The sequence below is a fragment of the Corythoichthys intestinalis genome, chromosome 3 (genome assembly GCF_030265065.1).
Source record: "Corythoichthys intestinalis isolate RoL2023-P3 chromosome 3, ASM3026506v1, whole genome shotgun sequence".
In the NCBI taxonomy this organism is placed as follows: Eukaryota; Metazoa; Chordata; class Actinopteri; order Syngnathiformes; family Syngnathidae; genus Corythoichthys; species Corythoichthys intestinalis.
In genome coordinates, this window is record NC_080397.1 from 24,716,240 (window position 1) to 24,743,226 (window position 26,987).

Below are 26,987 nucleotides of genomic sequence, written 5' to 3' on the forward strand. Positions count from 1 at the left end.
TTCAGATCAAAGTTAAACCGTCGCGCAATAACAACTTGCTCGCCACCAAAAGTTGTTTTGTGTTCACAGTTGAAGTTAGCGAAACCAAACACCTTCTGGTTCATGTCACAAAAAAAAAAAAAAAACAATAAAGTAACAAATCGGGTTGCATGTTTGCTTCCGGTTGTAATGTTGACGTGTTGTGTTTTCTGGGCTGTCCCGAAACGCACCGCACTTGGAGTAAGGGGGGGAAGGGTGGACAGGTGGGCGCGAATGGTTACGTTTTGTTGGTGTCAGTAGTTGTGTTCTGTGCTTTCGGTTGCAAATAATAGATAACCCCAGCTCTCTACCCACTTCTCAAAAGTAATGGTGAGTACATTATCTAATTTTTACTTGAATCTGTTTTGTTTTTTTAAAAAGTATTATGATGTAAATTTCTACTTTAACGGTGAAATTTGACTTGCAAGGAAATTTGGGTCACGTCGCCAGTGTATGAATGGAACACAGCCGTAACTCTAGGACTCCCTTAATCACTATGTGTATTTGGGCTAATTTGAGTTGACTTTCCTAGTAAATGTAATGCAATTTCTCACCCTCCACAGAAAATGTTCAATTAGACCGCAAACGGTTTAGAAGTCTTGATGAAACTGATGAATCAGACACACAGGGTAAGTATTCCAGAATATGAATATGAGTTTCGCTCTGAGCCATTCTTGGCTGTGCTTCGCTGTGTTTTGTCCTATTGCAAGACCTGCAAGTGAGGCCAAGTTTTCAGGCATTCTCTCTAGAACAGAGGTTGGCAACCTTTAACACTCAAAGACCCATTTTGACTAGGGTTGCCAACAGTCCCGGATTGGGCGGGACAACCTGGAATTTAGGAAGTTCTAACTGGTACTGCGGCGGTACCAATCAGAACTTCCTAAATTCCATGATGTCCCGCCCAATCCGGGACTGTTGGCAACCCTAATTTTGACCCACACATATTGACATTTTAAATGATTGCATTAGCTCGACTATCCACACATATACATAAATTGTGTTGTGCATATTTGACTTTTAGTCAGCAGAATAAGTGCTGACTTTGTACATACTAATATTCACAGAACACGCAGGTCATGAATTTCCAAACTAAAAAATTGAGGTTGCCACTCAGCACAGACTTGTGGGTACACCTTTCAAGTGGCAACCGTCAATTCCGTCAGTCAATTCATGACTTGCGTGAGTAAACTATCGTAAGTCACAGTTGCTACTCAGAAAGTGTACCCACAAGTCTTTGCGCCTATGAATAGTGCAAAAACAAGTTGATACACCTTCTGATTGGCTACTGTGACTGTACATAGTTGCTGAATTCATGACCTGTGTGAGTGTCCTGTTAACAAACACACAAAACAGTGAGTCTGACTTGATCTGCCTACTCAAGGAAAGTTAAACTACTTTAACTCTCACAAGCGGAAGAATATTTTAATCAAACATTCCTTTACGTATTATAAAACCGAGCCAGATCATAGGGATCAAATAGGCTCCGGAGCCGCGGGTTACTGACCCCTGCTCTAGAATAAAGCCCCTTTCACACACGTGTCCCGGTAAATTCCCGTGTAAAGTGATGCGGGATTTACTTGTGTCATTGCTTTCACGCATGGAGGCATAGCCAGGAATGACGCGGGTTGGACACTTTCACAGATTTGTCCCATGTTGCCCACTGGCACTCTCAGTGCGGGGAGGGCTGCTGGTGTGATTTTATAATCAGGCATGAAAATCTCTCACCTTTCGGCGAAATTCGCTGTTTTGAAGTCAAAAAGGGTGACCTACGTGAATTGTATAGATCTGAGGAGCACATTTTTAAGGGGGGGGGGGGTTAGTCGGAAGTAGGTATGTGCTGGTTACCGGTTTCCCATGGTATGAAAACATTGCGGTTTCAAAACCACTGAAAAATCCCGTTATCCTGTAGTACGGTATTCGCCATTTTTCATGTGTCAAAAATGCAGCCAGAAGTGGCTTTGCGCGGCAGCGCTCACCCCTTCTCGTTTGTTGCTGTGTGTGTCTGTGCCGTTATTCCAACGAACCCAAAAACAAACACTCGAAACACAAGGCATACTTTTCTTCAATATATTGAGCTCTCAAATCATGGTAACTGAAATATGCAAAATGAATACATTTAAAACGTTGTACAAGAGTATTTTTCCATGTGTGAGTAGCTTCAATAGATTAGCACCATGAAAAAGTTCGCCAAAAACAAAACACACATTTTCCTTTTAAATTCAATATACAACCTACTAAAAACTTAGAGACGAATGTTAGCCTAGGCTTAGCTGGGAGAGCAACTTCGTTGAGGTTATAATCACAGCCGCTGAGTGAGAAACAAGTTTGAAGTGGAAAAAAAGGATAGCGTCAAAGATGGCTAATAGCGAGAGATGATCTTGCCCTAAGAACCAATTCACGTTCGCTGAACGAGGAGAGGTCTCACTGTCAGTATTTTTTTAGATGAATGCATTTGCCAGCATATTGAATTTGGTGAGTAATGGTTTTAATTGGGGTTTTTCCGATCATGTTTTTTTGCTCCCGATCCGATCCCGATCGTTTTAGTTTGAGTATCTGCCGATCCCGATATTTCCCGATCCGATTGCTTTTTTTTGCTCCCGATTCAATTCCAATCATTCCCGATAATTTTTCCCGATCATATGCATTTTGGCAATGCATTAAGAAAAAAATGAATAAAACTCGGACGAATATATACATTCAACATACAGTACATAAGTACTGTATTTGTTTATTATGACAATAAATCCTCAAGATGGCATTTACATTATTAACATTCTTTCTGTGAGAGGGATCCACGGATAGAAAACACTTGTGACTTTGTATGTTGTGACTAAATATTGCCATCTAGTGTATTTGTTGAGCTTTCAGTAAATGATACTGAAGGCCATGCCCAAATGCATGATGGGAAGTGGAACCATGACAAGTGGAACCAAGACTGTGCGTAGTGCTACCAATTCATATATCTTCTCTGCGATGGGATATAACATAAGGTGTTAAGAAAAAGATCAATTGCTACCTTGCTTCCCCACATTGCTTCCCATGATATTTCTAATCGTAGGTAGAGGGATTGTAAGGCTTTAGTCAATTAAAATAAGGCTCCAAAGGCTGCCAAAATTCACTCTACTCATTTTACGCTGCCTTTTAGCGCTCTATATAGGCACAACGGCGCCATTACAGATGGAGCGCGACAATGCGTGAGTGGGTCGTGCAGCGCATGCATTAATTGCGTTAAATATTTTAACGTGATACATTTTTTGAAAAATTAATTACCGCCGTTATTGGGATAAATTTGATAACCCTACCTTAAGCCTAAACTAAAGACTCTGGATAAGTGTAACATATTATGTCTGTAACGTTAAATACAATTAGAAAACGATTTAATTAAAAAAATATACAGTGCCTTGCAAAAGTATTCGGCCCCCTTGAATCTTGCAACCTTTCGCCACATTTCAGGCTTCAAACATAAAGATATGAAATTTAATTTTTTTGTCAAGAATCAACAACAAGTGGGACACAATCGTGAAGTGGAACAACATTAATTGGATAATTTAAACTTTTTTAACAAATAAAAAACTGAAAAGTGGGGCGTGCAATATTATTCGGCCCCTTTACTTTCAGTGCAGCAAACTCACTCCAGAAGTTCAGTGAGGATCTCTGAATGATCCAGTGTTGTCCTAAATGACCGATGATGATAAATAGAATGTCTCCGTCAAGTCTCCGTATAAATGCACCTGCTCTGTGATAGTCTCAGGGTTCTGTTTAAAGTGCAGAGAGCATTATGAAAACCAAGGAACACACCAGGCAGGTCCGAGATACTGTTGTGGAGAACTTTAAAGCTGGATTTGGATACAAAAAGATTTCCCAAGCTTTAAACATCTCAAGGAGCACTGTGCAAGCCATCATATTGAAATGGAAGGAGCATCAGACCACTGCAAATCTACCAAGACCCGGCCGTCCTTCCAAACTTTCTTCTCAAACAAGGAGAAAACTGATCAGAGATGCAGCCAAGAGGCCCATGATCACTCTGGATGAACTGCAGAAATCTACAGCTGAGGTGGGAGAGTCTGTCCATAGGACAACAATCAGTCGTACACTGCACAAATCTGGCCTTTATGGAAGAGTTGCAAGAAGAAAGCCATTTCTCAAAGATATCCATAAAAAGTCTCGTTTAAAGTTTGCCACAAGCCACCTGGGAGACACACCAAACATGTGGAAGAAGGTGCTCTGGTCAGATGAAACCAAAATTGAACTTTTTGGCCACAATGCAAAATGATATGTTTGGCGTAAAAGCAACACAGCTCATCACCCTGAACACACCATCCCCACTGTCAAACATGGTGGTGGCAGCATCATGGTTTGGGCCTGCTTTTCTTCAGCAGGGACAGGGAAGATGGTTAAAATTGACGGGAAGATGGATGCAGCCAAATACAGGAACATTCTGGAAGAAAACCTGTTGGTATCTGCACAAGACCTGAGACTGAGACGGAGATTTATCTTCCAACAGGACAATGATCCAAAACATAGAGCCAAATCTACAATGGAATGGTTAAAAAATAAATGTATCCAGGTGTTAGAATGGCCAAGTCAAAGTCCAGACCTGAATCCAATCGAGAATCTGTGGAAAGAGCTGAAGACTGCTGTTCACAAACACTCTCCATCCAACCTCACTGAGCTCGAGCTGTTTTGCAAGGAAGAATGGGCAAGAATGTCAGTCTCTCGATGTGCAAAACTGATAGAAACATACCCCAAGCGACTTGCAGCTATAATTGGAGCAAAAGGTGGCGCTACAAAGTATTAACGCAAGGGGGCCGAATAATATTGCACGCCCCACTTTTCAGTTTTTTTATTTGTTAAAAAAAGTTTAAATTATCCAATAAATTTTGTCCCACTTCACGATTGTGTCCCACTTGTTGTTGATTCTTGACAAAAAATTTAAATTTTATATCTTTATGTTTGAAGCCTGAAATGTGGCGAAAGGTTGCAAGGTTCAAGGGGGCCGAATACTTTTGCAAGGCACTGTATATGTATATATATATATATATATATATATATATATTAAAACAAGGCATGGCCGATATTTTTTTGCCGATTCCGATACTTTGAAAATGATGTGATCGGCATCCTGATCGATCGGGACATCTCTAGTTTAAGCCTTTTCATATTTTGCGGCATAACAATGTTACTGCTGTTAGCTGCAGCTTGCGTTGAGCGCTGCCAAAGCTAGCCAAATCTCCGGTGAAAAAATAGCTCCCATTAAGTTAGCGTCAAGCTTATATACATATTTAATGGTAATATAAAAGAAGAGACGCAAGCTTCTTTCTAATATCACTTTAATTGGTATTTCAAGGACGTGTAGCGCCTTTTTTTTCAGTGCGACATTTGTGTACTGAGTTTGAACACCTAACTCTTTAGCTTCAAAGTAAACTTTGTTTCTAAATAAAACATGGCCAGTACAAGGTACAGTTGTGGTCAAAAGTTTACATACACTTGTGAAGAACATAATGTCATGGCTCTCTTGAGTTTCCAGTTATTTCTACAACTCTGATTTTTCTCTGATAGAGTGATTGGAACAGATATTTCTTTGTCACAAAAAACATTCATGAAGTTTGGTTCTTTTATGACTTTATTATGGGTGAACAGAAAAAAGTGATCAAATCTGCTGGGTCAAAAATATACATACAGCAGCGCTAATATTTGGTAACATGTCCCTTGGCCATTTTCACTTCAATTAGGCGCTTTTGGTAGCCATCCACAAGCTTCTGGCAAGCTTCTGGTTGAATCTTTGACCACTCCTCTTGACAGAATTGGTGCAGTTCAGTTAAATTTGATGGCTTTCTGACATGGACTTGTTTCTTCAGCATTGTCCACAATTTCTCAATAGGGTTTAAGTCAGGACTTTGGGAAGGCCATTCAAAAACCTTAATTCTAGCCTGATTTAGCCATTCCATTACCACTTTTGATGTGTGTTTGGGGTCATTGTCCTGTAGGAAGACCCAACTGCGCCCAAGACCCAATCTTCGGGCTGATGACGTTAGGTTATCTTGAAGAATTTGAAGGTAATCTTCCTTCATTATCCCATTTACTCTCTGTAAAGCACCAGTTCCATTGGCAGCAAAACAGCCCCACAGCATAATACTACCACCACTATGCTTGACGGTAGGCATGGTGTACTTGGGGTTAAAGGCCTCATCTTTTCTCCTCCAAACATATTGCTGGGCATTATGGCCAAACAGCTCGATTTTTGTTTCGTCTGACCACAGAACTTTCCTCCAGAAGGTCTTATCTTTGTCCATGTGATCAGCAGCAAACTTCAGTCGAGCCTTAAGGTGCCGCTTTTGGAGCAAAGGCTTCCTTCTTGCACGGCAGCCTCTCAGTCCATGGAGATGCAAAACACGCTTGACTGTGGACACTGACACCTGTGTTCCAGCAGCTTCTAATTCTTGGCAGATCTGCTTTTTGGTGATTCTCGGTTGAATCTTCACCCTCCTGACCAATTTTCTCTCAGCAGCAGGTGATAGCTTGCGTTTTCTTCCTGATCGTGGCAGTGACAAAACAGTGCCATGCACTTTATACTTACAAACAATTGTTTGCACTGTTGTTCTTGGGACCTGCAGCTGCTTTGAAATGGCTCCAAGTGACTTTCATGACTTGTTCAAGTCAATGATTCGCTTTTTCAGATCCATGTATGTCAATTTTTTGACCCAGCAGATTTGATCACTTTTTCTGTTAACCCATAATAAAGACATAAAAGAACCAAACTTCATGAATGTTTTTGTGTCAAAGAAGTATCTGTTCCAATCACTCCATCGGAGAAAAATCAGAGTTGTAGAAATAACTGGAAACTCAAGAGAGCCATGACATTATGTTCTTCACAAGTGTATGTAAACTTTTGACCACAACTGTATATATGTTTCTGTGGTGCCTCCTGCAAATTACTGAAACACAGTGTATGTCGACTAAGCTCAATATTTTGTTGGGTTGTTCAGTGTACCGGTGTTCGGCAATTCTTGTCTACGCGGCGAAACGTCTACACAATGCTCAGCGCGCTTGCGCAAACATTCGCACGCATGCGCACATCGGTTAAAAGCGGCGAGTACTCACTATTTTTGTTTTTATTGAGTTTTTATTACCTTATCATTCCCTCAAAAATATTTTTTGCATGTATTACCATCTCATACTTTTAACCATTGTGTTTTTTTTGTGGTAGTTTTAAAGCAGTTGACCACATTAGTCATGTAGCCTATTTAAACAGTCCTTATTTGATATAACTACATACGAGTCTTTTCTAAAGGCATTTTTTAGTACGTTCTGCCTTTATGCATCAAAAAAAAAAAAAAAAAAAGTTCAGAGCGTACGGTAGTACTTTGGATGTCAAATTCGCCTCATATAGGCTGTTTCGCCGATGTTTATTTATAGAGCACTTTTACCGATGCTCAAAGACGCTTTACAGTTGAAACATAGAAAAGGCTAACTCAATGTGCGCAGTACAAAACAATAGAGAAAAAAAAAGAATTATAAATTAAAAACCAGTTTAAATAGGTGAGTTTTTAACATTTTTTGGAATTGTGAAGATCAGAACAGGTGCGTATTGGTTTAGGGAGTGAGTTCCAAAGTGAAGGGGCAGCAACAGAGAAGGCTCTGTCCCCCCAAGTACGGTGTGTTATTTGTGGGGGCAGTGCGAGAATGTTTCCATTAGATGAGCGGAAGTGACTGGAGGTGGTGTGGGGACATTTTATAACCCCCATTTTTGGTCGGCATCGGCTGTCACAATGTTGATCAAATCGTGTTTTTTTACAGGGCTGTTTGTGGGAGCGTTCCCGACGTTGTAAGTGCAGCCAATTAAAGCTCATCAAGACTATTTAAGCCTAGGCGGTGCAAGAGAAAGGTGGCGAGATACTAACTTGCTGGTCACCATTCGACACCTCTGCTGCCCTTGTTTTGAAATCCCCTACGTCGTGCTGCTTTTTGAGTGTATTTGTTTTGATGTCTTACCGGCTCTCTGCCTACCGCTTAGGTTAGTATTATTGATCCCCGTCGACCTACTGTCACGGACCCATTGTGTTTTTCCCCCTTTCCTGCGATTGCGTGTATTTTTGTTTGTATTTAATAAACCCTTGAACGCTTCCCTCCATTGTTTTCCGCTTGAGGTACAACCTTGTTTCCACAGTAGCGGGCTCTAACAAAGCTGGACGATGGACTCTCTTCCTCAGCTCTACGATCCAGTTAGCAATTTCATTTTGTTATGTTTTCAGTTTTATTTAGCCATTTTCAGCTTGCTATGTTGATAATTGCGATGTTTGTTTGCCCCTTTTCGTCTTACTGCGACGAAAGAGGAAGTGACGATCGGCCCGCCATGATATTTATGCCATCAGCCATCACCCTGTGACCCGGGAATTTAACGCTTGCTTTCACAGAAGCCTCGTCCCGGGACTTTCCCAGGAATTATACTATGACGCGACCTCTGAAATGTCCGCGTAATCTAATCTCGGTGTCAGTCGACCCGGGAAATTGCGTTCACATACATGGGGTGGCTGTTTAAATCCCTGGATGTCCCTGGTTTTTCGGCGTGTGTGAAAGGGGCTTATTAGCCTTTAGATTTTATGTACCGGTACCCTCCACAGATTCAAAAAACATTTTGCCAGATGCAGTCCAGCAACCATGAAACATATCAGAACTGTTTCACAGTAGGGATAGTTTTTTTTTCCTGAATCATTGAACATAAATTTTGGATTTTTTTAATAGATGATGAGGTCACAGCAGAGAGGAGTCACACAACAGAGCCAGATGTGCAGCAGGACTCCGTAACACAGTCCACGAATCATGACAAAGCTCTGAAGTCAAAAGGTGCAGTAAATACCGTATATATTTTTAAAAAATAAGTTTGTATACTGAAAATATAAAGCCATGTAAAGAGAATTTTTTTTTGTCTGTCTATAGAGCAAGAAGGCCGCAAGAGAAAGAAATGGGATGATGAGGAAGTTGCTGCTGTGGAAAGGCACCTAATGTCATTCATTAGCTCATGTCAACTTCCAAGAAAAATAGACTGCCAAAAGTGCCTTAAGAAGGAGAAAATGGCTTTGAGAAGTAGAGACTGGAAATCTATTAAGTTCTACATTAAAAATCGAATAACAGCTTGTAAAAGGAAAGCTTAAAGTTCAATTTTGCAACTGTTGTTGTTGTTGCATGGCAAAATTGTTGGTTATCTACTGTTAATAAAGGAATCACCCCTGACGGTCACTGAATAACTAAATGAAAGTATTTTAAAAATGATACAAATCGTCTGCCTCATAGCAGAATTGCCCAAATCATATTTCACTGGTTTTGGGGGAAAAAAGAAAAGACATGCATCAACAACAAATTGGCCTTTTTGATTGATATTGGTTTGGTTTCTAAAAAGTTGTGATTGGCCAAGGATAAAAGCAGAAAGGCGGGATTATGCAGAATTGAAAGGTGTGTAAAGTGATTTAGGTAATTGTTTTGAGGCTGACATTAAGTAAGAATGGAAAAAATCTGACATGGAATCGTCATTTAACAATGATTTGAAGAGATAAACAAATGACACGGGCCTGAAGAATATAAACCCGCAAAAAGGGACAGACAACATCTAGTATAAATAAACAAATATATATTTGAATTGTCAAAGTAGTAAAGTATGCAAATACTGAATTTATAAAACCTGTAAATATGGAGAACATGTTTACATAAAAAAAGGACACCTGTCTACAAGCGCAGGTATTTTGTGAGATCATTTAGACCCATTCATGGTTATGTACTCAAAGTCATATGTTCACTTGTATGCACTAGGTAGCCTTTTATGTATTATAATTCAAAGCAATCATGCATTCACATGCATGGTTAGTTTTATATGTCATAAAAGTAACCCCAATATCTCAGTCCTTTGAGCAACACAAATGTGTAACAGCCCCCTGAGCCCCCCCGCCAAGCCTTTAATAAGCAAATTAGCTGGTCATAGACAACCCCAATTAAATTGTTTCTCTTTGATCAATAGCTTGAATGGTTGAACGCCCACTTGATTGTAAAATGTTATTTACCATTTATATACAGTATATTGGAGTTAGATTCTGAGATGTGTGTGCTTCATTTAATAAAGCTTTTACTGATTGATTGAGCGCACCCTGAGACGCTCATTTTTAGTGTTTTCGACTTTTTTCTTAAAGCGGCGCAGCGTTGTAGGTACTATGAAGGTAGATTTGTGTCTTTATTATTCGATTAAAAAAAAAAAAGGTTTCTTCAATCAAAAAAGTCGCTTAAATAAAAAAAAGTGAATGCAAACATAAATTTGAAACAGTTTTTTTGTTATATAAAATATTCTCTATAATATACTCAAAAAATTGCATTTGAAAACTATTTTTTTTAGAATTTGTTTTGATTAAAAACTTTTTTGAATGAAGTAATGTAGTTTTGCATTTGGGCCAGATTTTGGCTTGGACATTTGTGTCTTTATTATTCAATCAAAAAATAAGTTACTTCAAACAAAAGAAAATTTTTAAAAAAGCATAGAAAAAAGTTTTTGAATGACAAAAAATATTTGAGACTCAAGAAATTGCAATTGAACACTTAATTTTTCATTGAAAATGTTTTCTGTGATTGAAGCAATCCTTTTTGTGTTTGGGTCATATTATGGATAAAACATTTGTGTTTAAATCATTCCATCCCAGAAAAATTAGCTCCAATCAAAATATTTTCGATCAATGAAAAAATTCATTTGCAAAAATAAAATTGCCCTCTCCTATTTTATTTATTTATTTTTTATTGAAGAGCAGTTTTAAACTCATTTTTTTTTTAGTACAAAAAGTTTTGATTGCACTTTTTTTTAAGTTGAAAAATTTTTGAAGGCACTTTTTTTTTTTTTTTTTTTTTGGATTGAATCATTTTACACAGATGTGGCTCTTTGCCTATTGGCCAGACATGTTTGAGTGCCATGTTGCTACACCAATGGCATAAGCCTTAAAAGCTTGCTGAAACAAGAATCATGGCCGCCACCATTTGTTGGGTCGGCCCCAGCTGGGGGTCGAGCTGACAGCTCATACCTACACCGGCCCGAGGAGTGGTGGCCATGAATCTTCTTCAGAATTTTAAGGCTTACATCATTCATGTAGCCACTTGTCACTCACATGTTTGACCAATAGGTGAAGTGCCACATTTGTGTCAAAATGATTCAATCAAAAAAAAAGTGCCTTCAAAACTTATTGCACTAGAAAAGTTCTAACTTTTTGCGCTTAAAAAAAGTGACACTTCAAATTCACTTTTTTTTTGTTTCAAAATTATTTTTGCATTCACTTTTTTTGATTGAAGTGACTTTTTTTTTTAATTGAAAATATATATTTTGATTGAAGCAACTTTTTTTTTGATTGAAGCAACTTTTTTTTGGATTGAATAATAAAGACACAAATCTACCTCCATAGGGTACAAGGTCAAGCGACCACGCCAACACATAATCACTGATGGCCTCCCAACACAGGCTCATGGGATGATGGATACTGCTGACATCACGAGGCAAATGAGATTCTGGCATTGGCTTGGCTCAACTTTTACCAGCATTGATCAAATTTATTTATTTATCTATTCCGCTTTTACAGATCAGAAAAACTAAATCATTACTTTTCTATTCATGAAACAAAGTTATTTTTACGTTGGGATGCACATCATAAAGGTATTTTCTGTCGCTGTAATACACCCATAGCAAAAAGTATGGAATCACCAATCTCGGACGAGCACTCACTCAGACATTTTATCATGTAGAACAAACTCAGATAAAAGGCTTGAAAAAATAATGAATTAGTTCAAAAGTGCAACTCTTTAGCATTCAGAAACAGAAAGAAATGAATATAACATTGTGATGGTTGGTAAATGTTAATTTTATAGAGCAAGTGCAGGGAAATGTACATGGAATCATGAGAAACAAATAACAAAACACATCTCTAGTAGCACCACCTCTGGCTGTTATGATTCTTTATCAATTTGGTGCCAACTCTCTTTGATTGCAGTTGCCAGATCATCCTTGCAGGTCGGAGCCTTGCTGTGGACCTTTTTTTTTTTTTTTTTTTCAATTTCCACCACAGGTTATCAATAGGGTTGAGATCTGTGCTATTTGCAGGCCATGACACTGAATGGATGAGTCTTTCTCCAAGGAATACTTTAACAGTTTTAGCTCTGTGGCATGATCCATTTTCATCTTGGAAAATGACAAACATATTTTCAATTGAAGTGATAAGACAGCAGTCTAAAATTTCAATGAAAACGTATGCATTTATTGAAGATTTAACCACTGCCATCTCCCCAGTGCCTTTGACATGCAGCCCCATATCATCAAGGACTGAGGGAATTTTGATGTCTTCTTCAGGCAGTCATCTTTGTAAATCTCACTGGAACAGCACCAAACCAAAGTTCCAGCATCATCACCTTGTCCAATGCAGATTCTTGACTCAAGGAATCCCAAAAATATGAAGGAACTGTCAAAACCCCATGATAAAAACAACCTGCCTGGCTGTCACACAGGCATCTCCAAGAGGAAAACAATCTAACGTCAGATTAACATAAGTGTTAACAACAAGTATAATAAAGTGCTTGTGTTGCGCTTGCCCAAGCATCTGCACGCATGCGCATATCGGTTAAAAGCGGTGAGTACTCACTATTTTAGTTAAAAAAAAAATTATCACCTTTTCATTGCCTCAAAAATACTTTTGCATGTCATACTTCTGTCATACTGTCATACTTCTAACCATTGTAGTTTTTTGTGACCAGAGTCTGGTTTTTATTTCACTGCAATGAGGTCCAGAAATGCTTGTCTAAAATGAGATACATTTGGCAGTATAGTTTATGTGCACAATTGGTTTTTTTGTTCTTATTTTTGTTCATTTACCTATGTTAGGCTACTTATTTCCTTATAATAATAAAAAAGTCAATGTTTGTGTTATCTTCAAGATATTTCATTTCACTGTGCACAATGTAAGCCATTTGTACTTATTTTGTTCATGTATGTTATTTTAAAATACAATTTTGAATGAAAATCAGTTTCTCACGTATGCCTTGTTACAGTAAGGGTGATGCAGAAGCCCAATTCATGCGTAAAACCTGTTTTATTTATTTATTTTTTATTTTATTTTCATTTTTTTGCATTCCTGTGGGAGGTTTGAACACCCCACTTCCCAAATAAATAAATAAAAAGACATCTGGCTCCGTAGCGACCTTTTTCTCAGGGAGTTCTGGCAAGAAATTCTAGACACTTTCACCCCTGATCACGACCATTGTGTGATTTCTGTAACTGTCAATGATACTATTGTACTGCACCCACCAACTCAAACAGCAAATTTCTTTCCAGAATTTGCCAGTCAAGAGAGACTCACTTCTGTCCATAAGATATTCTGGAAATTGATTTGCCAACCTTCAGAAATGAATAGCAACAAAAATCATTTGATGATAGCAATCATCTAAATTCAATTTGTTGACATTAAATCAAACAGTTACAGTGAGGTACAGCCAGGGGTGAAAGTGGGCCAGAACGGTCAGGAACGCAGTTCTGGTATAAGATTCAGGGCCGGAATGCTGTTCCGGTACATGGTGAACGGTCAAAACGATATTTAAAAAAATAATTATGCTAAGCTGCCACACATGCATTTCATCTCCAAGAACAAAACTATCTAACAACATCAAATTTACATAACCAAGTGTTAAAAACAAGCATAATAAAGTGCTTGTGTAGCGTAATCCGTTTCCACCAATATTTATTATTTATTTTATTCCACGGACGGCATGGAGGTTTCCCCAGCTGCTGCAGTTATCTGAGTCTGACGATGACGAGTCACATCAATGGGCGAATGCACGCAGCAAAGCAAAACGCCTGGACTCATTTATCCGTTCAATTGGCTGACATACTGACATGTGATCAGCAGAGATAGTTAGCTCTGATTGGTTCAAATGTGCATGTTTTCTGGAACAGCAAAAACACAGAAAAGGTTGAATTGATGTGACAAAAAAGGGCAATAAGTCACAAATAAGCCATTTGTACTTATTTTCCTGAATGTATGTAACTTATATCTTTATTTAAAAAAAAAAAAAGTAAATGTTTACATTAACTTCAATTTTAATATACATCCCATGTTCTTAAGTAGTTAAAATTGAAATATTGCATTTAGTATGTGACGAAATGAGGGAAAATAAAAATTAGGAGATGGAGGTTGGGGTTATTGCTGTTTTTGTTAACTTATTTTGCAAATCATTGAAAAAAATACAAGTTTGAATGAAAATCAGTTTTTGTATGTGTTATAGAAATAATTGTTCTAAAACAGTTTTCTTTGCATTCAGTAGTTTAAGATGTTTGACCACCCCCCCATAAAAAAAAAAAAAAAAATGAAGGAAAAAATTTAATAAAATTTCTGGCTCTGTGGCGACTTTCACGTCAGGGAGTTCCGGCAAGAAATTCTAGCCACTTTCACCCCTGCGTACAGCTAAATTCAATTGACCACAAGATTCCTAAACCTAACAATCTTTGCTAGAAAGCGTTTTTTTCTTTCTTCTTCCTAAATGTAACTTATTGTGTTTTAATGGAGTTTTTTCGCTTGGCATTAACTTTGCTGTGTAAGAAAATATGTCAGACTAACAACAATATTATTTTTTGCTTTAGTAAGCTTTTTTATTTTGACCTGCGTTACTTCCCCTAGTCAACGCTGAAGTAGAGTGACCATTTACTTTATTTTATGTATTTATTTATTTTTTTCGGACAAACAACAAAAAAACATTACAACATAAGTGGCATGGTACAATGTCAAACAACTTTAAAAGTAACAGACAAGCCTAGAGCATAATCATAAACATAATATCAAAAATTACAATCACATTAAAAAAAAAGAAATGGAGGAAAGAAAAATTATATACGTATATGTATATATGAATACGAATGCTAAAGTATATATATATATATATATATATATATATATATATATATATATACACACAGTAATAATAAATAATAGTAAAAGAAAAAGACTAGGGTCTATTAGCCAAGTCCAGCTCCTCAACAATTTCACACAGTTTTAAAGCATTTTTCCCCTTCATATATTTCAAAGAAGAAAAATAGTGACATGATTCTTTGTGAAAAATATTGAAAGTAGGAATAGATTTGAAATATTTATTCTTATGTATGAAAAATTTCCCAAGAATTATACTTATATTGATAACCCGGTCATGCAATGACTCTGACACAGAGATACCATATAAAACATTTTCTTTTGTGAAACTAGACAAATTTGCCAATTTAGGAAATAACCAGTCATACAAATCTTCCCAGAATGCAGTAACATCAGGGGTGAAAGTGGACCAGAGAGGTCAGGAACGCAGTTCCGGTGTATGATTCCGGGCCAGAACGCAGTTCCGGTATAAGATTCAGGGCCGGAATGCTGTTCTTGTACACGGTGCTTTGATCCCGAAAATATGACGGCAACAGCCAAAACGCTATGTAAAAAAAAAAAAAAAAAACTGCCACACATGCATTTAATCTCCAAGAAGAAAACAATCTGCCAACATCAGATTTGCATACACAAGTGTTAACAACAAGCATAATAAAGTGCTTGTATAGCGCAATCCGTTTCCACCGATATTTATTATTTATTTTATTCCACGGACGGCATGGAGGTTTCCCCAGCTGCTTGAGTTGTCCGAGTCTGACGATGATGAGTCACGTCAATGTGCAAATGCACGTAGCAAAGCAAAAAGCATGGACTCATTTATCCGTTCAATTGGCTGACATACTGACATGTGATCAGCAGAAATAGTTAGCTCTGATTGGTTCAAATGTGCATGTTTTCTGGAACAGCAAAAAAATAATAAAAAAGTTGAATTGATGCGACAAAAAAAGGGCAATGCAACAGAAAATGGATCAAATCTTTAAGAGCGAGGCAAGAGTTAAGGAGGCTTATTTAACATATGTAGTTTTATTTGCTCTGATGTGGAGGTTCAGAACATCTTAGCTGTCAATGTGCACTTTGGACTTATATTTGTTCATTTATGTTAGGCTACTTATTCATTTCCTTATGATTTAAAAAAGTCAATGCGCGATCTTCAAAATATATTCCATTTCACTCTGCATAATGTAAGTAATTTGTATTTTTCTGAATGTATGTTACTTATGTCTTTATTATCAAAAACAACAAAACAAAAAGTAAATGTTTACACTAACTCCAATTTAAATATATATCCTATGCTCTTAATTAGTTAAAATTGAGATTGGCATTTAGTATGAGGAAATGAGGGAAAATAAAAATGAGGAGATGGAGGTTGGGGTTATTGCTGTTTTTGTTAACTTTTATTTTGCATATCATTGAAAAAATAGCATTTTGAATGAAAATCTGTTTTTGTATATGTTATAGAAATAACTGTGCCAAAACAGTTTTCTTTGCATTTCAGTAGTTTTAGGAGGTTTGACCCCCCCACCCCAAAATGAAAATAAATAAATAAACAAACAAACATTTCTGGCTCCGTGGCAACCTTCACGTCGGGGAGTTCCGTTCCGGCAAGAAATTCTAGCCACTTTCACCCCTGAATAACATATTTACAAAAAACAAAAAAAAAAAGGTCAGTCGTTTTGATGTCTTCATTACAAAAAACACAGTTGTTGTGGTCCAAATTAAAACGGAGCCTTAAAAATGATGCTGCTGGGTACACTTTGTTAATACCTTTACAGTGAACTTCCTTTGCCTTTGGTAAAATTGGAAATTTAAATAATTTGGATCTCATAATTTCAACATCTTTCTTTGAAAAAAATGCAAAATTGAAGTTCTGTTCGACGAAAATGGGTACATTTCGTTCACAAATTTTTTTCGAATTTTGACATTGGGTAATTTTGAATCATGGATATTGAATCCATTTACCAACAGTAAAGGAAGTGTCGACTCTAGCTTCATTTGAAACAAATTATAAGACATCTGTCAAAAGACGCAATATGTCCAGAATCATCTAAGAGGTGCATCACCGACCAAATTCCTCCCTCTAGCCAAATTTGATAAAGCAGTGATTTATTTTTTAACAAAACATATCGACAATTCCATAACGGGGTGACCATTTACTTTTGTCCTGCGCGGTTTTCCGTACAACAACACGGAAGTGATCACGGAAGGAACTATTCATAGTTATTTTAACAATGTTTATTTTATAGACGCGTTGTAATTCAAGCGCATACCATACAGAAAACAAAGCTAATATAACAATGTAGGTTTTAAATGAATTCGCTTGACGTTCGACGTTGTGGTCGCTAGCGAGGCATGTGTTAGCAAGCTGCTAGGCAAATGATTGAGTAGCCCGTTCAAGATTCATTGGTCATTTTTTTAGGGTATAAAATGAAAAACATGTTCCGGACCGGGTTCCTGGTTCGGGCCACTCATACTGTGCTTACCTGGGTCATAACGCTGATTCTCTTCGTGCACAACACTGGTTAGTATTCTTCATTTTGTAATTACAGAATGAGTACAGATACAAATTGGTTTGGATGTCTATCACCGTCAATGGCAGTGATACACGATCACTAAATGACAGCCTTCATCGTTGGAACGGATTTTTAATATCTATAACTGTCAATGGCAGTGAATGAGTTGAGGGTTACAGAAAACAAAATACAGTGGTACCTCGACATATGAAGTTCATTCGTTCCAGGACCTTGTTTGTAAGTCGAAATGGTCGTATGTCGAGCAGGATTTTCCCATAAGAATACATTATAATTCCTTTAATTCGTTCCACAGCCCGAAAAGCTGTATGAAATCCTTAAAAAATACAGCGGTTACTATCGCAAATAGCAATTACACAGAGCAAAACAAATTATGAATAAAAATTGGAATAATAATGATAATAATTCCTGTAATAATGTAATGAATCGGGTTCTAACGGGCGATTGTGTTTGCGTGGTGTACCTGAACGCATCGCGTGGCTGACTTGACAGAGTGAATGGCGTACCGCAAGCAATACGTCACTTCCGCTCATTAATATTCAAGACATTAGCTACTGTTGCTAAGGGGGGACACGCCACCGTTTGTCCCTAATAGGAAATGAATGGAAATCGTGTACGAAGGAGTTGTTTACAGAGCTAAACCTACCAATTCTCTCCGAAAATGATGTCCCTGGTGTCAAATTCACTGGCAAAGATGTAGAAGAACATAAAAATGTTCAGTTAAAGAGATAGCTTGAGTGTCGAAGGCTGAAAAAGACGAAAAAAACGAGCCGACCTAAGCATACCCTTAGCTTTTTTATCGACGCGACTGACAATGACATTCTCCTGTTTCAACAAGCTATCCTTTTCTACCAGCCCCGTCTTTCTTATATATTATATCCTATGGTTGTCCTACGTCTCTGATCATTCTTGGGGGTAATTTAGTTAGTTTTGTGTAGCGATCGCAAATGCTACTCAGTGACAGCCAACGAATACTTTTAATTTTTTCATTGATAACAAATCTTAATTCTATAATTTTACCCCTTCCCCCTTACTAAAGTTGTTTTTTTTTTACAACAGAAAAGGTAACTGTCAGTCAAATACCATTTTAATTCTTTTCAGGTCATTCATTGCCAGACAAAAGCGGCATGGGTCAACGTCACGCTAAAAAATAGGTTAAAAATATAAAAATGGCTTACCGCTTTGTCCTCTGAAGGAGCATGCCAATCCAATAAAATGTTTACTGCATATGAAATGTGAATGGCTTCACGTGGCTGGCGTTAAAACGTCCGCGCAAGTTGATTCATTCGTCACATTTTTTCAAGTTTTTGGTTTCGGGAAACGTATGAAGAAAACATCCTTAATGTCTAGAGTCGTTTCTACAAGTTCCAAAAAAGCAATGCGTGATCAGCATGTTCGTTTTTGAAAGATTACCGGAGAAAAGTAGCAGAATTATCATTGCTTCTATGCGAGGGCGGGTCTATAATGTCCCACTTCTATTTTACTTCCGCTTTACGATGCTTTACGGTGCGTGCGGTACACCATTGGGACCTTTTTCATTTTTTCCACCACCTGCACTAACATTGTTGGAACCCCATGTTGATTTCTCTCACAAGAAAATCCGCCATGCGTCCTTCTTGCCTGGAAAACGAAGAAACTGCAGCGCTGTCATGGATTGTTGTATTTACAGCATGTCGTCAGATGTAGAAACAAATGGCGAGTCAAATTTTACGTCTGATGTCGAAGCGATCGTGGGTCGACGCGATCGTATGTCGAGGTACCACTGTAATCCAGAAGTGTAATGATATTCCAATATACTGTACTGTATATTTACACTCCTGAATCAAACTTTGGAAAACCATGAAAAAAATGTCAAGAAAATCACAACCAAGTTTATCACGTTGGATTATTATTTTATTTTAATATAAATTGTTTTATGTAAAGCAAAATACTCAAATTCTAGTTTCCTACATTGATTCAACACGTTGATGGGCTTTGACACTAATGGAGAGGCACTGTTCAAGTGACTAAGGCCATCTAGTGTTAGAAATGAGACTTGCAAACAGAATGTAGGCTGAATTTAAGCTTCTTGTGCTATTCAATGATATTTTCAAAATTTGCTGCGGGCCATAGTTTGGAAAACCCTGCCCTAACTTAACAATATGTATAGTTACCTCCTTCAGGGAAGAGTTTATTCTCTATTCCTTTATTTACATTAATTGAAATTCAAAATTGCTGTTTGCCTTCTTATTTTTATGACCGTTTTCAAGTAGCAGGCATTCCGCTAACAAGTTACCAGTAAGTAGTATGTAAATAAATAACTAGGACTAATCAACACTGTAAATTATGCCCATGCCTGTTATACTCATATCTCAAGGCACCACATTATCATTCATTTGTAGTTTGTGTGCACATCATTCCCCCTTTGTTAGCCCTGTTTAATGATTCCACCCCTCACATATTTTGTCTGGTTTCACTGCTGATCTTATTTCAATCAAATATTGTGCGCTTGTGTTAAGAGTTGCGTCAATGTGAGGAGCGCGGCGAGCTGACGCTTCCTGTGCTGTTCTTCCTGCTGGTGGTGCTGTCGGTGTTGTTGTACTTTGCGGTTTCTCTCATGGACCCGGGTTTCGTCCTCTCCGACACTGTTAAGGTGAGGTATAACGCCGTCCTGGCAACTTGCCATCAGCTAAAACACGCCATTGATGTTGTATTTATACGAAAAAAAAAATCTCAGATGTGACACGTGATGAAAAACAACATGAAACAGTGCTGAGTTTATTGATCCAAGTAGTAATACAATCTTAGTGATACTCGTATTGAGACCAGTTTAATGACTGAGGTTTATGTATCAGTTTAGGAATTCAGTTTTTGTGATCTATAGTGTTCCCCCTTCAGCCTTCAGATTTGGAAACCGAGTCCATGGTGCCTCAGTCATCCACATGTCGTCTGCGGCGTTGCGGCTTCTGCCTTCTGCAGGTAATGAACATTGAGACATTTCACATGGACGATATCCTATCAGGCATAATCACAAATTGCTAACGTAACATCAAGGACGTTTTATACAACCGGATTAAACGTAAAGAGCAAGTCATTTAGAGAAACACACTACTCATAATGCTATAGTGCAGTACTTCAAAAAAAAAAAAAAAAAAAAGCATTGTCATTAGGCCTGAACAATATATCGTTTGAAAATCGCCATTGTGATGTGTGGATGGGCAATTCTCGCATCGAAAGGACGTGCAATATATACACTGCTGGCCAAAAGTATTGGCACCCCTGCAACTCAGTCAGATAATGCTCAATTTTTGAATGAAAATGATTGGAATTACAAATGCTTTGGTAGTAATATCTTCATGAATTTTGCTTGCAATGAAAAAACACAAAAGAGAATGGAAAAAAAAATAAATAAAATAAATCGTTATCATTTTACACAAAACTCCAAAAATGGGTCGGATAAAAGTATTGGCACCCGTTGAAAAATCATGTGATGCTTCTCTAATTTGTGTAATTAACATCACCTGTTACTTACCTGTGGCACATAACAGGTAGTGGTAATAACTAAATCACACTTGCAGCCAGTTAAAATGGATTAAAGTTGACTCAACCTTTGTCCTTGTGTGTACCACATTGAGCATGGAGAAAAGAAAGAAGACCAAAGAACTGTCTGAGAAATTGAAAAGCAAAATTGTGTGAGCATGGAGAAAAGAAAGAAGACCAAAGAACTGTCTGAGAAATTGAAAAGCAAAATTGTGAGGAAGCTTGGGCAATCTCAAGGCTACTAGTCCATCTCCAAAGACTTGAAGGTTCCTGTGTCTACCATGCGCAGTGTCATCAATAATTGTGAAGCCCATGTCAGTGTGGCTAACCTCCCTAGATGTGGACGGAAAAGAAATTATTGACAAGAGATTTCAACGAAAGATTGTGCAGATAGTGGATAAAGAACCTCGACTAACATCCAAACATGTTCGAGCTGTCCTTCAGTCCGAGGGTACAACAGTGTCGACCCTTACTATTCGTCGGCGTCTGAATCAAAAGGGACTCTATGGTAGGCTACCCAAAAAAAAACACTTCTGACACAGAGACATAAAAAGGCCAGGCTGGAGTTTGCCAAAACTTACCTGAGAAAGCCAAAAACGTTTTGAAAGAATGTTTTCTTTGGTCAGATGAGACAAAAGTTGATTTTTACACGGGTCCGGCATTTAAGAAATTACCTGGGTCTCTAGCCCTTGTAATAAAATATCCAGACAAGAGGTACATAAGTGTTGCCGACATGCTGTATAGTATAATAAATTAAATGTTTAAGGCCATTATCTATCTTAGTGTAGACCTAGCCTGAGTCTGCATTCAAGATGCTAGAGCTCCGTAATCTGTAGGCTACTTAAACAAAGGCTGCTTCCACTTTTACAAACAGTCTGAATTAACGATGTTGTCTGCAGCTAGAGGGAAAAAACTTGTTACGAATTTCAAATGAGTCATGACAGAAAGAGATAAGACAAGAATATGCGTTGGAGATGCCTTCAATCAATGGAGACGTCTGAAAACATTGATGACAGATGCCAAAGTTGCACTATTTCTCCTCGACGGGTGATGTATTTTTAGTTTTCCTATATTACTTTCCAATATGGTAAACTGACATTTGGTATATGACTCAAGTTGGCATGCTCGTGCTAACATGTATGTAAAGCCTGTTTTTTTGATCAGTCGCTTGCCAAAGGGCTTCACCATACCGCACTCCTATCCATTTTGGGTTCACAAGACAAGGAAAAAAGAATAGTCAGGTGTTTGTTCATATCTCACAAACCTCATCAGTTAGGTCACTCGCATTTTATTTTAATGTAGTGTTTTGTTTCCCTTACTCACTCCCAAATTCCCGATTGTTCAATTGAATCTTAACTTTGTCTCCCATTTTGAAAGCAGTATTTCATTTTAAAACTGTTCTCTTTCTGTGTGTCCGTTGTGAACAGCAGCCTATGAGAGCCAAGCACTGCCCGACATGCTCTCGTTGCGTGCGTCGCTTTGACCACCACTGCCCGTGGATCGAGAACTGCGTTGGCGAGCGTAACCATCGCTGGTTCGTGCTTTACCTGATGGTGCAGCTCCTCACCCTGCTCTGGGCGTTGCGGGTCGCTATGTACGACACACGCACACACAATGCAAACACACGGGCACAAATACAAAACACAAACCACGATGCACAACATATTATGATATGTTACGTATATGATCAATCTAAGACTTTTTTTTTTTTTTTTTCCCTTATTCTCACAGGAAAGTTTGTATATGTAGCAAATGTAGAATATGTAGCAGAAAACCAGAGAAGTGAAGCCTAGGTTTTCAAGAATTTTGAAACCAAAATGTCTTCCTATTCTTGAATGACTCATGTAACTGCAAATAACCTAAGTATGTTATTTGGCCCTAGATGTGACATACAAATCTGACGTGTGCTTCAAAGCGGACAGCCCAGTAATGCATCTCGGTGTCTGTTTCAGTTCAGGCATATCTCCCAGCGCCACATGGGAGTCATGGTTCAGCATCAATGCTTTCCTATTGGCGGCACTGTGCGTAGTGGCTGTGTTCTCTATGGTGGTGTCCGTCCTGCTGGGCTGCCACATCTACCTGGTGGCCATCAACTGTACCACCTGGGAGTTTATGTCCCGCCACCGCATTGCATACCTCAGGGAATGCAGCGACGAAGACAGTCCCTTCGACCGTGGTGTCCTCTGCAACCTTTGGGACTTCTTCTGTGTGTGTGGCGCCGTGGCCTGGGAGCAGGTCTACCGCAGGAACCCGCAAAATCCCGTCTGAGCGGCATCAAGTTCAGATCTGAGACTAAAGGTTTTTCACAGACATTTTCCTTGTTACTCTGACCTGCGTTTTAAACCCATTAAGGATGGCAGCTGATCAATCAGATAAAGGATTATAGGAAGTAAATGGACAAAAAGGAAAGGAACCAGACGGGAAATAGGAAGGAAGCAATTATGCAAGCAGGACTGAATAAGAATTGTTTCCTCCTTTTAGCCTTTGCCAGATTTGTAAATCCAGCACTACCCAAAGACCGAAGATCACTCAGATCAGACAGCATTTCAATGGACCAAACAGAAGGTAAATGAACCAGACAGAAGTAGATCTACAAAGCAAGTAGGTTTGATGGAGTCAGAATCCTCGAGGTTCATTTACCAGCTCATCATGATACACTTAAACTGTAAGTAGAGCAACCAGAAAGCAAGTTGATGAATTGGAAAGGAAGCTATCGCTAATGCCTGACTCAAACTACATGATCACAGCCCGATTTTAGCATTACAGACACTTGTTGGAGAATTGGCGACTTTCGTGCCTGATATTAAGTAGGCATACCCTCCGACCGTCTCGGACACCTCACGCCCACCAGTCGACCGTCACTAAATGATACAAAGTGCTTCCGTGTCCATTACTGATTCACAACAGCTTGTCCCGTCCCCATGCTCTTGGCGGCAATACGCAATCAGGTAAGCTCTGCTCTTGTAGTGTGACAACTCGTCCGTTCCAAGACCCTGCGACATCATGACACAATGTCGTGTAATACTACACTGCGATTGTCGGGCAAAACAAAACAAAAATCGTGGCGTCTGGGGAAGGCATAACTCTTTGTGGTTCTGTACATGCGGCTGCCAACTTAAGAGTTACAGTAGGTCCATTCCTCAAGTAGGAGCCAGAACTAGCCATGATACAAACAGACGAGACGGCATATAGAAGAACGAACAAACAGCGCAGAGATGCAACTGTCAGAATAAAGTGAGAGAAGTTTCTTTCGAAAAAACAAAACCAAATCAAATACAACTGGAAGTAGGCTGCTTATGTTTGAGTGATCAGCTGTGCAGGGCGTAATCAGGAAGCTAATCAACCAATCACTATGACTGAACCAGAGTTGAAAGTAGATCAACACATTTTGCAAATCAACATCCAGCTAAACCCACCACAATGCAAATAAACTATATAGGACATACAAACCAGACAGGAAGTATGCGAACAAGAGTGGATACACAGACGAGAGGGAGTAAGTGGTAGCTATTTTTTGAGGATGTTTGTGCACATTCATCCATTCTTACACATAGCATTATAATCATTTAAAAACAGTCCTGTCGAGTTTTTCCTCTTTGTTTGGTGTGCTGACACAATCATGAATAATGTCTTGACATTGACATATTTAAACATGTCTGGTGTGAACTGTGATGAATAAACTACTTTTTTAGTTTGCAGCCCTGAACTACTGTACATGTATGGCTCTATATTAGCTTCTCTCGGTCATTCCATCTCAGTTCACCTGAGGGGTGTGTTCCATCTGTAGGGGAAATCACACTCCTCAGCCTCCTGGGAATGTCTATTCAGATGTACTGGGGAAATGGGTCCATTGGGAAGTCTGACCTCTCATTCAGAAGGAACAGTGTGGTTTTCATCTTGTCCGCGGAACAGTGGATGAGCTCTATACTATGAGCAGGGTTCTTGGGGAATAATGGGAGTTAGCCCAACCAGTTTCCGTGTGTTTTGTGGACTTGGAAAAGGCGTTCCACCCCATTCCTTGGGGAGTCCTGTTGGGTGGGTGGGTGGGGGGGTGGGGGGGGTGCTCCGGGTGTATGACCTTCCAGAACCCCTGATAGAACAGATGTCATAGTTTGGTCGGATCAGTTTCCAGTGAGAGTTGGACTCCGCCAAGGCTGCCCTTTAAGACCAAATCTGTTCACAGCTTTTATGATAAGAATGTATAGGCGCAACTGAGGTGGAGGTGGGGTTTCGATTTTGGTGGCTGTAGTATTGCATATCCGCTTTTTGCAGATGATGTAGCTCTGCCAACTTTATCAGGCAACAATCTTCTACTCTCACACAATCGGTTAGCAACTGTGTGCGAAGTTTCTGGATGAGAATCAGCACTTCCAAATCTCAGACCATGGTCCTGTCTGGGTCATGGATGAGGTCCTTCCCCAAATGGACTAATTTATGTATCTTGGGGGTATCGCCAGGCGGACCGGTGCGCCGTCTGCAGTGATGCGGACTGCATCAGTCTGTCGTGGTAAAGAAGGAGCTGAGTCAAAAGGCAAAGCTCTCTATTTACCGGTTGGTCTACATTCCTACAATCATCTATGGTCAGAAGCTATGGGTCGTGACTGAAAGAACAAGCTCAAGAAGCCAAAATAAGCTTTCTCCGCAGGGTGTTCGGGCTATCCCTTAGAGATGGGTGGGAACCTCGGTCATCTAGTTAGGGCTAGGAGTAGAGCCACTGCTCCTCCAGATCGAGGAGCCAGATGAGGTAGCTTGGGCATCTGGTGAGGTGTTCTGGCCATGTCCCACTGGGAGGCCGTGGGGCCGACACAGGACATGCTAGTGACACTGTCCCCCGGCTGGCCTGGGCATGGCTTGGGATCTTCCCGGAAGAGCTGGATGTAGTGCTGCCTTGTGACCAGACCTCGGAGAAGCGGGATAAAATGGATGGAATGACCAGTCTATGGCTTTATTATTATTTTAGAATAACACTACATCAGGCGCCATGCATAAGTCATGTGACCACCTTTGTGGTCACGGCAGTGGGCGGAGCTAATCACAGTAAAGCAGATCTGGAAGTGGTTTGCGGATCAATTGGTCGCCGACAATTGAGTGGTCAGCTGTGCAGGGCGCAGAAATCGAAGTCGGCGAAGGCCTCCTGCTGCTGGGCCGAGAGTCCGCCTGGCGTGGTAGGCGGAGACAGGATGGGTTGAAGGCGTGTGAAGTCGCTGTCAAAGTTGCTGACGTCCGTCGACGTCTTTAGGGATGGCAGGAAGGGCGGCGACACTTGCTTAGACAAGAGGGCATCCCAGTCCACCTCCTGGAAGTCGCATCATAGTTGAGATCAGAACAACACGCTGTAGTGTGCATGTCTGGCCACTAACTGGTGATATCATGTTACATAGTTCTAAAAGGCACCCAATGAAGCTAGCTTACTGTATGTGTAACAGGCGCCGACATGCATTTTCCTGTAGTCATTAACTTTGGAGATATAAATTATGTAACATGCTCAAGACTGAACAGCATCTTCTGTTTTGTTCAGGACTCTGAACTCTTATGTTAACCCTTTCAGGGTCATCTATTCAGATGTTATCATTAATATAACTCATCCACTGCCAGCCCAAGTCACAAAGTATGTGTTGGGGTAGACTGTAAAAGAGGGAAATTGATATTGGAAACAACTATTGATGGCAAAAGATGTCCAATCTCCAGTTACAATGGATTGGACATTTATTGCTGTCAGTGGCATCCAAAGAGTTAAGCTTTGCGAGATCACAAGAGATTTTGAAAACAAACAAAAATTAAATTTCCAGTGCAAAATACACACAAGCCACACTTATTTGAATGTCTTAATTCTTTTTTTTTTTCAATTTACAATTTGTCAATTTTATTTTTTTTAAGTTTTCAAGTTTTAATAAACTTTTTACATTTCAATTTTTATAATACTCATGGCTTATTTAAAAAAAAAAAAATATATATATATATATATATATATATATATATATATATATATATATAT

General features: G+C 39.1%; 3 protein-coding genes across 5 annotated transcripts in view; 2 read left to right on the forward strand and 1 right to left on the reverse strand.

Moving 5' to 3' along the window:
- Positions 1 to 10,232, forward strand: part of LOC130913423 (uncharacterized) — a 45,804-nt gene extending 35,572 nt beyond the window's left edge. The window contains exons 8-10 of the mRNA XM_057832034.1: positions 582 to 647; positions 8,761 to 8,862; positions 8,956 to 10,232. Of these exons, the coding sequence (XP_057688017.1) occupies positions 582 to 647; positions 8,761 to 8,862; positions 8,956 to 9,170 (383 nt within the window). The 3' untranslated portion in view covers positions 9,171 to 10,232. The remainder of the gene's footprint in view (positions 1 to 581; positions 648 to 8,760; positions 8,863 to 8,955) is intronic.
- Positions 10,233 to 17,104: 6,872 nt separating this feature from the next.
- Positions 17,105 to 24,690, forward strand: LOC130913001 (palmitoyltransferase ZDHHC12-B-like). Of its 2 annotated transcripts, none has more exons than XM_057831235.1 (5): positions 17,105 to 17,463; positions 19,972 to 20,105; positions 20,351 to 20,431; positions 22,420 to 22,586; positions 22,945 to 24,690. In XM_057831235.1, exons 1-5 carry the CDS (start codon positions 17,370 to 17,372, stop codon positions 23,258 to 23,260), a joined length of 792 nt encoding a protein of 263 aa, XP_057687218.1. In that variant the 5' UTR covers positions 17,105 to 17,369; the 3' UTR covers positions 23,261 to 24,690. The 2 variants fall into 2 exon arrangements, with proteins under 2 accessions (XP_057687218.1, XP_057687219.1); XM_057831236.1 differs by having other exon boundaries at positions 22,423 to 22,586.
- The window catches only part of LOC130912997 (serine/threonine-protein kinase N2-like), a 41,326-nt gene continuing 34,567 nt past the window's right edge, over positions 20,229 to 26,987 (reverse strand). For both annotated transcript variants that reach the window (XM_057831229.1, XM_057831228.1), the window contains exon 22: positions 20,229 to 26,288. In XM_057831229.1, coding sequence (XP_057687212.1) covers positions 26,085 to 26,288 — 204 coding nt within the window. In that variant the 3' untranslated portion in view covers positions 20,229 to 26,084. The remainder of the gene's footprint in view (positions 26,289 to 26,987) is intronic.